The 13,676-nt window shown below is 44.0% G+C and overlaps 1 protein-coding gene across 7 annotated transcripts in view; it reads left to right on the forward strand.

Annotated features, from left to right (window-relative positions):
* The window catches only part of DOCK7 (dedicator of cytokinesis 7), a gene marked incomplete at both ends in the record, with an annotated part of 107,117 nt that overhangs the window by 62,572 nt on the left and 30,869 nt on the right, over positions 1-13,676 (forward strand). For 5 of the 7 annotated variants that reach the window (XM_084266022.1, XM_084266019.1, XM_084266018.1 and 2 more), the window contains 14 exons: positions 295-365; positions 1,087-1,225; positions 1,422-1,523; positions 1,779-1,865; positions 2,634-2,865; positions 3,853-4,017; positions 4,948-5,117; positions 8,151-8,243; positions 9,435-9,524; positions 10,552-10,647; positions 10,752-10,892; positions 11,051-11,164; positions 12,394-12,564; positions 13,311-13,450. In XM_084266022.1, coding sequence (XP_084122148.1) covers positions 295-365; positions 1,087-1,225; positions 1,422-1,523; positions 1,779-1,865; positions 2,634-2,865; positions 3,853-4,017; positions 4,948-5,117; positions 8,151-8,243; positions 9,435-9,524; positions 10,552-10,647; positions 10,752-10,892; positions 11,051-11,164; positions 12,394-12,564; positions 13,311-13,450 — 1,811 coding nt within the window. The remainder of the gene's footprint in view (positions 1-294; positions 366-1,086; positions 1,226-1,421; positions 1,524-1,778; positions 1,866-2,633; positions 2,866-3,852; positions 4,018-4,947; positions 5,118-8,150; positions 8,244-9,434; positions 9,525-10,551; positions 10,648-10,751; positions 10,893-11,050; positions 11,165-12,393; positions 12,565-13,310; positions 13,451-13,676) is intronic. The other 2 variants (XM_084266023.1, XM_084266024.1) reach the window with 1 other exon arrangement.

Here is a 13,676-nt window from a genome sequence, read left to right on the forward strand (position 1 = left end):
TTCTGTCTGACTGTCTTTCCCTGATTTCTTCCAAATTCCCAACTCCTGCTTTTTGCCAGTGCATCAGTTCTTCAGCCCTATCTGTGTGCATGTCTGATGAGGGTCATCAAACCTCTGACCCCTTCAGCAACAAAGTGTTGCATAGAAGTGAAGGGGCACATAACAAGCAGATGTGACCGTACACAGCTGCACAGGCTTGTGAATGGAGCTGTAAACGTCTCTGTGGGATTAGGGAACAAATTCTTGGCATGGTTTTATAGGAGGATTTCTGTGGCTTTTTTTCCCCCCCCACAGGTCATCTTTGGCAAATCTAGCTGTCCTGAATTCTCCAAAGAAGCATACACAGCTGTGGTGTATCACAACAGGTAAAACCCACGGCAGCTTCACAGATGACGTGGCCCCGTACGGGTAGTGTGATTGCACCCAACAGAAGCTTTACCAGTGTGAAAGTGGAGTAACTCCCCAGTCACTCTGTCTCAGTGTTAATTATTTAATAGTAGCTATCCACATTGCACACCCAACAACTGTGGGGTCAGTTGATGCTGCCATTAAGAGTTTTGTGATGACAGGAGCCAGAGTCTTTGTTTGCTCTGGTACAAACCATGAGTGTTTGTAAGGGGCTGTGATGCTGAGCACGTAGCCCAGCTCAGCAGATGCTCTAAGTACAAGCCTTGTGTTAGCAGACACCAAGATTTATGTTACAAACTCATGTTGGTATGTGCTTTGCTTGCTGGGGCCCTTTAGGCTTTAGTCACAGATTGGAAGTAGTTGGTATTGAAGATAAATTTGATTGCAGCTGGGGTAGGGAGAGCTGAACCTGGCCCAAGAGTTCACTGCTTGTGGGGAGCAGTTTGGAAGGCCTGCCTGAGGAGGGGGTTGACACTTTGATTATTTTGTGGGCTGTAAATGCACATGGGAAGTTTTTCCAGTTCTTGGGGATCAGAAAGTGGAGCTTTAATCCCGTGGGGGAGTTCACAGACTTCCTGACCTCCAGATGCTTTAACTCAAAGGATTAGTCTCGAGCATGAGGTAGCAAACCACACTGTCTGTATTGATGACTCAGCTGAGGGTCTGCTCTCTGCACAGGTCACCTGATTTTCATGAGGAAATCAAGATTAAGCTTCCAGCCACTTTAACCGATCACCACCACCTGCTTTTTACTTTCTACCACGTCAGTTGCCAACAAAAACAAAACACTCCCCTGGAGACTCCAGTTGGATACACCGTGAGTGTCTTCCAGTCTGTGTTTCTCAGCACAGGATGCATTCACAATGCAGTTGTTTGCAATTTGTTTAGCATCCCTGTCAACTCATACACCGTCATGGAATTTGAGATTGACAGTCAAGCTCACAGATTGCCAGAAAGCCTTAAGATATGTGTGGTTTTGTTTCCTTTCTTCTGTTAATCCCTTCTCCTTGAAGTGGATACCGATGCTTCAGAATGGACGACTGAAGACCGGTCAGTTCTGCCTGCCTGTTTCACTGGAAAAACCACCACAGGCTTATTCAGTGCTGTCTCCAGAGGTGAGTTGTTCTCTGTGCTGAAAATCAGCAGGAGAATACTCCTGTTAAGCGAGAGGATGTATGTGTACATACCTGTGTGTGCACATGCAGGTAGTTTTTACCTTTAGGTTATTTGTTTGATAAATACTGTTAAGTTTAGATGTGTGTGTGAGCACGTGTGTGTGATCTGACAGGAAAGTAAAGAGAAGTTGTACTTGGAAGTGCTGCAACTCTGCTCTCTCTCACATCCTTGCTCACCTTCCTGTGTCCCTGCAGGTCCCACTCCCTGGGATGAAGTGGGTGGATAACCACAAAGGGGTTTTCAACGTAGAGGTTGTTGCTGTATCATCCCTCCACACTCAGGTGAGCGTTAGGAGCAGCCATTGGATAAAGAGTTGGGTAGTCTTTTGACAGTTGAACCACCATCAAAGTTCATACTGTGAAGAGAATAATAATAACAACAAAACCAACAACTTTTAGTGCAATTACAATCTCATTTTCAGTTCTGAGCAGCAGACCTGATATTCCACGTTCTGCTCTGAGTATATTTGAGAAGTTCAGCTTAAAAATACAAGCAGTTTGGCCTTTATTCACAGGGGGTGGATGACCAACAGTGTTTTTAGAGCTCAGGCTTTTGTGTTTCACACAACAGGTCAGACATAGAGTCCAGGCATATGATGATTTCTCTTTTTTTTTTCCTCTCTGCCACTCTGGTTTCTCTGTGTATTTCTCATCTGTCTTCCTTCAAGCTGAAAAGAAAGATGGCAATCATTTTGACTAATGATTTAGGCTTTTGTTTAATTAATTCCCAGTATGTCATATTGATGTTTATTGTGTATTTTATTAATACTGCAAATGATAACATGATTTTATTGCATTTTTGTGGGGTTTTCCCTAAGAATACATAGTCTGTGAGTCCTCTAGTTTTGTCCTGATAGCTTCTGAACTGATTTCAGTTGAATTAGACATATGCACAAGCTCAAAGATGTTGAGTTTCTCCTAATTTTGTGAGATTAAGTGATCAGATAGAAGAATGAGGAAGATAATCCACCCACGAGGTAGAAATCCATAGTAAGTAGAGTTAATTTTGGAGTTTCTTGCTGATTATCAGTTTGTTTTGCTTCTCTGTAGGATCCTTATCTTGACAAGTTCTTTGCACTTGTCCATGCTCTGGATGAGCACATGTTCCCTGTGCGAATAGGAGACATGAGAATTATGGAAAACAATTTGGAAAACGAACTGAAGAGCAGCATTTCAGCTTTAAATTCCTCTCAACTGGAGCCGGTAGTGCGATTTCTTCATCTCCTGCTTGACAAACTGATTCTTCTGGTAGTAAGACCTCCTGTCATTGCAGGCCAAATAGGTATTCTATTTAAGTTTTATAGAGAATTACATCTCTGAAAGTTTGATGCTTCCAATTTGATCATATTTATGTAGAAATAAAAAGTCTGGTTTTATGCTTTATTTTAGTGCCGCTAATATAGTGTGTATCTTTCAAATAAAACATGTTGGCATCCAGATCAGTGGGGAGCAAAATTTAATACAAAGGTTTCCAAGAGTAACTTGTGAGTTGGTGTCTGAGTTGAGACACCACCAAGAGACCTGACTTTGATGAGGTGGTTGCTCAGCATTTGCATAGCAGTGGAGCCTGTCAAGGTGTCTCCATACTGACATTCTGATATGAAGAATTTAACTTGCTTGGTTTTTTTATTTAATATTTTAAAGCTCTTTCATTGTTTTAAGTGTTCTGTATTGGTTTACTTTGTCTGCCTGGAGCATTGAGGACATTAGTGTCTTAGTTTAAAAAAAATCCCCTAAGATTTACAATCTGCAGCTGCTGCCTCCTTCATCCCTAATTTGTTTAGAACATCTACCTTGATTCATGTGTGGATTTCTGTGCTCATTTTTAGAACAGATTTTTTTCCAAAACAGAATGAAATTGTCCATTTTGATACAGTTTATATTTTGGCTAAGGCTTAAATGGAGGAAATAATTAACTCTGAAAAGTATGATAAATATCCAAAGGATATTATCCATCAATTAAACAAGGACTTGATCTTGTTAGCATTGCAGTTCATGACCAAAGTTGGGCTGATTCCAGAAATCAGGCCTAAATTCATTTAATTTGTTATTAGTAAAAGAGGAAGCTTATCTCTGCAGCACCTGTCTTCCCCTCAAGCTGTTTATTAGACCCAGTTCAAACACCAAGCTCAGTTTTTCATGAGAAACGCTCGCTACACACCAACAAGCTTCATGATTAATCCTTCAGAAGGTGGATGAAACGCACCTTTAGGATTTGCTCATGGGTACTGCAGCAGTCTAAACCAAACCCCTCACTTATTACTTTCAGTTAACCTGGGCCAAGCATCTTTTGAAGCGATGGCATCAATCATAAACAGACTTCACAAGAACTTGGATGGAAACCAGGACCAGCATGGCAGAAACAGCCTTCTTGCTTCCTATATTTATTATGTTTTTCGCCTACCTAACACCTACCCCAACTCACCATCACCAGGTAGCTCTTTCTCTTTTTTTCCCCATTTATTTCCAGGCACAGTGTGTTAAGAACAAGCAGAAATTGCTTGCTGGCAGATGCTCCTGAGCTCCAACTGCACAGCTGGTTCCCTGCCAAGCTCTTTTATTAACTTTCCCTACAATCCAGTGTAGCCATGAGTTTAATTACACTTAGCCATGGCAGAGATGGAACTATTTAATGACCTTAAATAACAGTGTCACTGTTCTAAGACCATGAGCCTAAATTATGGCAAAATACTGATTTTTTTAGTTTTGCTGTCTGTAGCAAGTTAGATGTGGTATGCTCTTGGCCTGTCCTGTGTCCCAGTCTCTCTCACTAGTACTTTTGTACTTTTATCCAGTTCCAGCAAAAGTTAAAACACTGGCAAAGGAATGTGAGATACTTGAAAACACATGTCTGGGTATAGGAGGGATACAAATTAATTCCATCCCTGCTGAGAACCAGGGATGTATCTGCATGGGGGAAGAGATGATGTGAATGAGAGCTGGAGAAAACTAGGGTTTGGAAGGACTGTTGTGCACAGCACTTGCTTCTTACACAGAGTGGGAAACCTCTGAGAGGGGCTGGGAGGTTGTGTACTCAAGACTGCCCAGTCCTTTGGTGGTTTTGTCTGAGTCTGAGGTCTGGAAAATATCCCTTTAGCTAAAGACATACCTCACTGGGCTGCCTAAACCCCAGGGAGCTTCCTGCTTCCTGCAGACTGGTGGGTAACACAGCTTCTTAATCCCATCCCTTTCTCCCTGCTGCTTGCCTTGGAGAACCAGGCAGAGGAAGGCACGGGGGACATTTCCTTATGGGCCAGACCTCCTGGTTATCCAAAGGGTTTATTGCATCCAGCTGGTGTGAAGAGGCACAGGATAAAGGCTCTGACTGATATCTGACAGGATGTTGTGTCCTACACCACGGCAGGTCCCGGTGGCTTAGGGGGATCAGTGCATTATGCCACCATGGCTCGATCTGCTGTCCGACCGGCAAGCCTTAACCTGAACCGCTCGCGGAGCCTCAGCAACAGCAACCCAGACATATCTGGGACCCCCACCTCCCCTGACGATGAAGTGCGCTCGATCATTGGCAGTAAGGTACGCTTGTGCTGCTGAGGGCCTTGCAGGAGCTCCAGCACCTTTTGTTTAACCTTTGAAGAGATAACTGGCAAGTCTCTGTGGTTTTTTCCAATGAAAAGGTGTCTTTACTAACAGCCCCTTCTCAGACTTTTTCTGGCAGCTGCTGCTAATGCTACTGAAACTCTTCTCCTTGAAAACAGTTGCTGGTCTCTGTGACTTGTTAGAGACCCTCCTGGCAGTTACTTCCACAGGTGTGGTGGCTGGGGCCAAGAGTCCTTCTGAAATTGTCTTTCCAAGACTAGTAGGATAGGAATGGTTTTACTGCCTCACTTTTCACATGGCCAGCAGCCGTATCCTCTGACCAGCTCTGTTACCTCTCCCCAAACCTTGCATCCCCTACCTTGCCGCCTTGTGATCCCACTCTTAACCTCCCAAACCAAAACTCACTACTCTTCTCTACGTTCAACACTAATGGCAGCTCAGGAGCTCTCTACTACTTCTGTCCAGAGCAGGGATCATGCACACAGCAGGAATGTTCCTAGTCCCTGCATGGGCCAGGGAGGCTTTTTGGTGGTTAGTGAATGAGTCATAGTCCGGCCAGCTGAGCTGCAGTGTGAATTTGTGGTGTGCTCACTCTGCACCCACAGAGACCCCTGCACCTACAAGTGACTTTCCAGTAGGGGCAGATTAGTGTGGCACATCTGGCATGGCTTTGTTTGGCTCCAGAGGGCTCAGTGTACACAGCGTGTTCCCCTCCGGTGACTTTCAAGTGCACAGAGCTGCTGCCATCCCAGTTTGAGCACTTCAGTGTTGTGCTTCAAATAAGTGGGATGAGCCAGGGTAGATCTACTGTGTTGGTGATTCTCTTCCCTGAGAGGGGTCCTTTAGCTTGTTTGGGGGTCTCTTTTTTAATTAATCTTCGAAGTGTGGTAACTTAGACCAAGATGAGATGCTGTCCCACCCGTGGCTTTTCCAGCACAGATGAATTCCTGAGCCCTTTCAGAGAGCTGCCACGTTCAATCCTGTGGCAGATCAGCGAGCAAGTTTGTTACTAAAGCCCTCACCCTAACCCAACACTGTTTGGTCTTGGGTCTTACAAGGGCAAGAAAAAATACAGCTTCAGAAAGAGGTTACCAGTTTTCAATGAATAATGGCATTGTTTGCTGACCAGATAAGAGGCTGAAGAAGTGTGGGTAGGCAAATCATTATTTCTTACATCAAAGTTTAGATTTAGAAGTCTTAAAATATTTTAAAGATCTCACTAATTAAACAACCCTGACCTCCTGTGACATGCCAAAGGCACTAATGTACACACAGGATTTACACAGGCTGTCACAAGTTTCACACCTGCTGGCTTGGTGAAGAATGTCATGATACAAAATGATGAAGAGAGATTTTCTTCTAGAGACATAGTCTAGGCTTGAAAGAAAAACTTACTACATGAATAGTTGTTGAGGCAAGAGCTTCCTTTAGGGTAGTCTGAGCATCAGAAATTAAGCTCAGAAAAAAAACAGGAAAAGTTTGGAGTTTCCTTGCTGCAGCAGTGGATTTCACAAATGGGTGGTATGTTCCTGCACAGATCCCACTGTGGGTTGAACCCCAGAGACAGAGCAGAATTTAATAGTTTTGTGAGCTTCTGAGTGACTCTGCCAAGCAATAAGAAGCTCTTTTCCTGTTTTTATTTTCCAAAACCCCCAGAATCTTTCCCAGTTCATGTTTTGACAAAATGACTTCTGCAAACACGGGGTACGGGTTTTACCCTCAGAACCAGGGTGACACGACTAGAAAGCTTCTGAGCAGAGACCTGAGTGTGATAAAGGCATTTTCAAAATTAGACCTGGTCTGAGCTTAGATCAGCATTCTGCAAAGTCCTCTCGATCTTAATTCACAGGGAACAAAATAAAACATGTTTATGGGTCTGAACAGGGCAGAGAGCTTTGATTTACTTCTCCCAAAAAGTCATTGAGATTCAAACACCCTCCTTATGTGCATTCAGTATATATTTTTTTATTGGACATCTTAAGCAAAATGACAATGTTGCTGCTCTCTGCATGGAGGGTAGCTCCCTGGATTAATGGTTTGAATCTCAGGTTACAGCTCTCGTGCTGGGTTCAACCTTGAGGTGGGTTTTTCTTTGCTGGGAGAAATAGATCGTTAGGCTTGATTGGACTGTGTGGCCCATGGTAATCGCTGGAAGCCTTAGAGAGCATCCTTTGTGGGTCTTTTGATACTCAGAGGGCTGGAGCCCCTCTGCTCCAGAGCCAGACTGGGAGAGCTGGGCTGGCTCAGCCTTGAGAAAGGAAGTCTCTGGGGAGAGCTCTGAGTCCCTTCCCGTCCCTCGAGGTGCTCCAGGAGGGCTGGAGAGGGGCTGGTGCCCAGGGCAGGGAGGGCCAGGCCCAGGGGAACGGCCTTCAGCTGCAGGAGGGGGATGGAGAGGGGCTGAGAGGCAGAAATCCTTCCTGTGGAGTGGGGGAGGCCCTGGCACAGGGTGCCTAGAGAAGCTGGGGCTCCCTGGATCCCTGGCAGGGTTCAAGGACGGGTTGGATGGGGCTCTGGGCATCCTGGGCTGGTGGGGGTGTCCCTGCCCACGGCAGGGGGTGGGACTGGGGACGCTCTGAGGGCCCTTCCCGCCCAAACCAGTCTGGAGTTCTATGATTTCACATCTGTGTACTAGTTTTCCTCAGTCATGCTGTAAATCTGGGCTGGCTCCATCTGCTGAAGTGAAGGGGTTTAAAGTGATCAAGGAGTGGGGTTTTTCAGGAGGAAGGGAGTTTTTCAGTGTCAGACATTCCAGATAGGACAAGTTGGACCAGAGCTGTCAACAAACAGTATTAATGTGAAGTCTGTGCATGATGAGATACAAAATAATGCTCTGGACTAAAATGTCTCAACAGACACCTGAGACTTGAGGCTGCTTTAATGGTGCTAACTGGTGATGTCTTTGCAGTGTACCTGCTTTGATTGCTTTTAAGGACTAAACTTTGACTACTGTATGGCATGCAACATGTAATATTTCTTTCCTTTCCCAACTGCTTTCTATTACATGCCCAGGGCTTAGACCGCTCCAATTCCTGGGTTAACACTGGTGGTCCAAAAGCAGCCCCATGGGGATCCAACCCCAGCCCAAGTGCAGAGTCAACACAGGTGGTGTCTTCGGTAGAGGTTTTTCTGGCTTTGTTTTCCCTGTTTCCCTGTAGAATTCTCTTCCTTTCAGTGTTTACTCCAGTTTTGGTGGTTTGTTTTGTTTGGTTTTTTATTATTGTTGTTATTCCTCATTTATTCCTTGAAAACTTCATGAGTTTTATTTTATAAATTAGCATCTTCTCCCCTCCCACCTCACCACGCTGCATGAAAAACCTCAGAATGCGTGAACGTGTCCCCTTCTTTCCTTTCAGTGGGTGCTGGTCTGTGAAATGTAAATGCTGTGACTGCTTTTCTTTTCTTTTTCTCTCTCTAACACTAGTTTCAGCTTCGAGTGGAGCTCGTTTCTAAGTGGGAACATTAATCACAGCTTCATACTTTTGTCCATGCTCGCCATTTCTTTTGACCTTGTGAACCATGTTGCCATTTTCATCCAGCATTTAGTAGTCATTGTCAAGTAATCCTTCCTGACTGTTTGAATAGAATTAAACCAAAATTGGTACATGTGTAAAAATTCTCTCTTAAAACATGTACTTGTGAGTGCCAGAGCTGGTGACTTACCAGGGCCAGTTGTATCTGTTGTGTGTTGCAAAGTATGAAAACTTTATAGCAGCTTAGGTTTAAAGACATAACTTAGCCCCTGTTGCCTGCTGCTTTCCACTGCATGGTTGCCTTGAACGTACCTCTCAAGTGTACCTCCTTTTAAGTTTATCATCCTTCCAGAAACACTTAGTTGGAGTTTACCTGCAAATTATTTCCATCAGAATCTCAGTAATTTTCTCATTCCCCAGGCCAGTAGCAGCATCGCTGTGGGGTTACATCCCCACGGCCTCGGCCTCTGGTAGATTGAGAGGTATGGACTGAAATGAGAAGTATTACCTCCCTGATCTATGCATGTTGATGAAATAATGATGATGAAAAAGTTTCATGCTTTGCAGCATTAAGTGTCTGTGCATAAGAATGTGCAGTTCTTTAAATAGCCTCTATGTCTTAAGGCAATAAAAAGTACTGTCGTTATGTTTGAACCAAATCTGTAAATGAATAAGAGTTTGAGAATGCATAAAAAGGTGTAAAGGCAGTTAAAGCCTACAGTTGGAACAGTATTTTTGTAAACCTACCTTGTCCTTGAGCTGCAGAACCCATCCACAGCAAACTTTAATGTCCTGTCATCATTCATTCATCTCCACTCCGTAGGCTACGGATCGAAGTTGTAATCGTATGTCTTCGCACACTGAGACGTCAAGTTTCTTACAAACATTAACAGGACGATTACCAACTAAAAAGGTAGATTTCAGTGAAGACAATTGATATTGTGGGGCAGGGAGGTCAAGTCGTTCTGAAAACATGATGCAATCTATTCTTTTATTTATAGCCTGGTTTTTTTCCCGAGGTCATTAGGAGCTGCTGTAGCTTAACACCTCTGAAAATACCCAGGCTGTAGGGAATGTGAAGTGTTCTGACAGAGCTGAATTGGGAAGAGGAAAATGATCAGGAGTAGCTTGTCTGGTTTAATGTTCATACTGTTTGGAGCTGTTTTCTTACCGGCTTTCAAAAAACATGAGTAGTGCTGTCTAGAGGTGTAAATGATCCGTTCTTGTGTGCACAGTGCTTATGTGTTGGATGGCCAGTGTTGCAGAGCTGTGCTGAGCTCAGTTATGTAGGTGTTAATCCAGACTGATTCCAGGAACTGGAGTTACTTCTGAATGCACTCCCTTAGAAGAGATGAGGTCCTGCTAAACACTGTCAGAAAGGCACAATGCCTGACGTGTTGCATAACAGCAATGTCATTGCTGACAACATCCAGTCTGTGTGTTGGCCTCCAGAGAAAAGAAAGCCAAAGGCTGTTCCTTAGCCCCACGTTTCTTTCTTGCTGTTTTAAGTCACAGTAAATATACATCTATGTACAAATGGCTTTATATGTCCACTTTTTACTCCTTTTTCCTGCAAAAATCAGACCAGGCAGCAAGGTAGACTTTTAAACTAAAATTTGAGCACCAAACTTTTATTTTTCCTCTTTTTTTTTTCTTTTTTTTTGGGTGGGTGGAAAATTCTTTTGACACTTGAAATGAAGTATTTGGAGCAAGATGCTATGAAACGTTTCTCACATCACATATCATAACATCATCCTTCATTGTGAGTTGGGGATTTCTTTAAGGGATGCCACCACTGCTGTCATGTTCCCAGTTACTTCTTTTTTGCTTAAACTCATTGTTTGCCATACTTCCCACGGACCGTGCTACCATTTCTCATGTGGACTGTTTTGTGAGCTGATTTGGAGGCCTGGACTAACTCTGGATTTGAATCTGTGTAGCTTTTTCATGAAGAGCTGGCCTTACAGTGGGTTGTGTGCAGCGGGAGCGTGCGGGAGGCAGCCCTACAGCAGGCCTGGTTCTTCTTCGAGCTGATGGTGAGCAAACTGGAAACACCTCACTTTCTTCTCCTACACTTTGCAGTTTAAAACATGAACAGCAACGGCTGCAAGTGACTTTGTTGTAATTTATGTTCCTGTAGGTGAAGAGCATGGTGCATCATTTGTATTTTGCTGACAAACTGGATACATCAAGGAAGAATCGTTTTCCTGAGCGGTTCATGGATGATGTAACTGCTTTGGTCAGCACAATCGCCAGTGATATAGTCGCTCGGTTTCAGAAGGTAATGGCAAATGATTAAAGGGAACCCTGGTCACAGCTCAGGCACCAGACCTTCTGCATGTTGTTCACTGTGGTGCCTGGACCAGGAATTGTTATTTGAAAACACAGACTGTGCTCGTCTTCATTTTCTTTCCTGTTCTTTTTCTTCCTTCTCTCTAGGATACAGAAATGGTTGAAAGGCTCAACACCAGCCTTGCGTTTTTCCTTAATGACCTGTTGTCTATCATGGACAGAGGATTTGTTTTTGGTCTTATTAAGACCTGCTACAAACAGGTGAATGCAGATAAATATTATGGCTTAACTGGGAACTGTAGCAGAGCCTATTCCTCTAACTTTCTTTGGACCCAGGATTCTGCTGTTTAGGTCTTTTTGGAGCAAGAAAGCCATTCTCAGTGGTGGTTTAGTGTTTATACCCTTTTGAGTACACTCTGAAGTGTGACTGGTCTCTTCATCCAGTTGATGGTTTCTTCAGCCAGGTGACAGGAGATGGGACAAGGGGAAATGGCCTCAAGCTGTGCCAGGGCAGGGTCAGATCAGATGTGAGGGTAAAAAATTCTTCCCTGAAAGAGTTGTGGGGATGTGGAACAGGCTGCCCAGGGAGGGGGTTGGGTCACCACCCCTGGGTGTGCTTAACAGACAGGCAGACGAGGTGCTCAGGGATATGGGTTAGCACAGGACAGGAATGGTTGGACTCCATGATCTTAAAGGTCTTTTCCAACCTTGCTATTCTGTGACATGCATCAGGAAAGAAGAATTCTACCCTGTGCTCCCCATGTTCAGAGTAATTGAAGCAAAAATGAGTGGGGGAGATCACACTATTATGCCTTGTCAGGGGGGGTCTCTCAAGGACACATTAAATCACCAAGCTCCCCTTCCGTGCTTCTGAGGCTGAAGGTCTCCTCCCCCATGAGGAGGGTTCCTGTGTTACACATTGGGCAGCTCATTTACAATATCATGTCAGAGAAATGACCTCGAACCACCAAGTTTCATTTGACTACAGACATCTGTGCTGATGCTGTGCACAGGGGAGATGATAAAGTATCAGGAGTTCAGGTTTAGGCTTGTTTTTGCCACAGAGTCACAAACATTTTATGAGAGGCAAGAAGAGGGATAGCATTTGAGCTTTGTTACCTACTGTCTGTTAGCCAACCTGCATCTTGGATGTTTTAATACATCACACTGGGCAGTCCTCCTCCTTGCAGCTCCCTAGTGAAATCAACAGGATGTGTTTATGGGTTCTTCATTTGCTTATATAAATAGGACCTTTACACATGTCTTGTGTTGATAGACATGTTGCTGGCTGGGATGTGTATGGCTCCTGCATGTTACAGTTTTAATCTGTAGTGCAAAGGAGTGATGGGGATGTGACCATTTAATGACATCAGGCTCTTCAGTTCTTGCTTTGGATGTGGTTTTGGGAGCAGTGGTGGGACAGAGGGGCTAGGGCTGCATTTGGTCTCTGATTTGGTGCTAACTCCAGTCTTTTGGGGTAAACTCACCAGGTGGCTTCAAAGCTGTTTACCTTAACAAACCCAAGTAACCTGGTGTCTTTGAGGCTGGACTTCCTTCGCATCATTTGCAGCCACGAGCACTACGTCACCTTGAATTTACCCTGCAGTTTGCTCACACCACCTGCATCTCCATCACCATCTGTGTCTTCAGCAACTTCTCAGGTATGCTGTGATGAGGATCCTCTGGGGGAATGCAAGCTGAGCTTTGTTCTGAGCCTTACATCACAAGCAAGGCAGTTGTATCCCCTGTATTTTCAGTCTCAGCTTGCTAATGGGTTTTTGGAAGTGTTTATTTAGAAATTACCTTCTCCCAACTCATAGATTTTGATTTCTTTTGATTTTTTTGTAACTGAAAAGAGAATGCCTGTCCCCCATACCCTCACAGTGACCCCATGCCTTTCTGTCCCTGGGGATCTGGTCCCCTCCTGTACTGGACAAATGTATGAACGTAAATGAGCCTTTAAAGAAAACTTTTGGTGCAGTGTTACCCTTTTCTAAGAAAAGAAGGGTCTCTTTAGCACACTAACATTGTCCTAGCATGCTCAGCAAAAGTAATTTGAATTAGCAAGGGGATTAATTAATTGCAAAATTACGTAAATTAATCAAACTGAAGCTTTCCTAAGCCTGAGTAAGGGTATCCTTACCTGAGTTAGACGTTTACTAACCCTCTTTTAATGGTTATTTAGTTTAACTTCCCAAGGTCTGCCCTTTAGGGGGGAAGGCAGTAATAGCAAACAGAATCAATAGAAGAGTCAGTGATGTGCCCAGACCCGAGCACAAAAAGGGAAAAGGTGGTTTATGTGAGGCAGTCTGATTCTGAAAATGGCCTCTAATGTATTTCATAAGCTTTGACTCCATGTTCCAAGGGGCCTCGTTATGCAACTTCTGAAACTTGATTCTTTTCACAGAGTTCTGGGTTCTCCACAAATGTCCAAGACCAGAAGATTGCAAATATGTTTGAATTGTCCGTGCCTTTCCGCCAGCAGCATTACTTGGCTGGGCTTGTGTTAACAGAACTGGCTGTCATTTTAGATCCTGATGCAGAAGGGTAAATCTTTACCATTTTCTTTCCAAGAGTTTTCTGTAATTCCAAGTGGTTGGTGGGTGCAGAGCAAGTCCTGTCATGGCCACAACTGATTTAAATTTGTGAGCTGAGAAAATAAGAAAACAGGCCTTTAAGAATCCTTTTCTTTCTCTGTACCCCTCATATTTCTTACTTCTTTATCTCTGACTCTGCAAACATGATTTTAGTCACATTTTTCCAGCAGAGGAGA

This window comes from Gallinula chloropus (genome assembly GCF_964237585.1).
Source record: "Gallinula chloropus genome assembly, chromosome: 6".
Taxonomy (NCBI): domain Eukaryota; kingdom Metazoa; phylum Chordata; class Aves; order Gruiformes; family Rallidae; genus Gallinula; species Gallinula chloropus.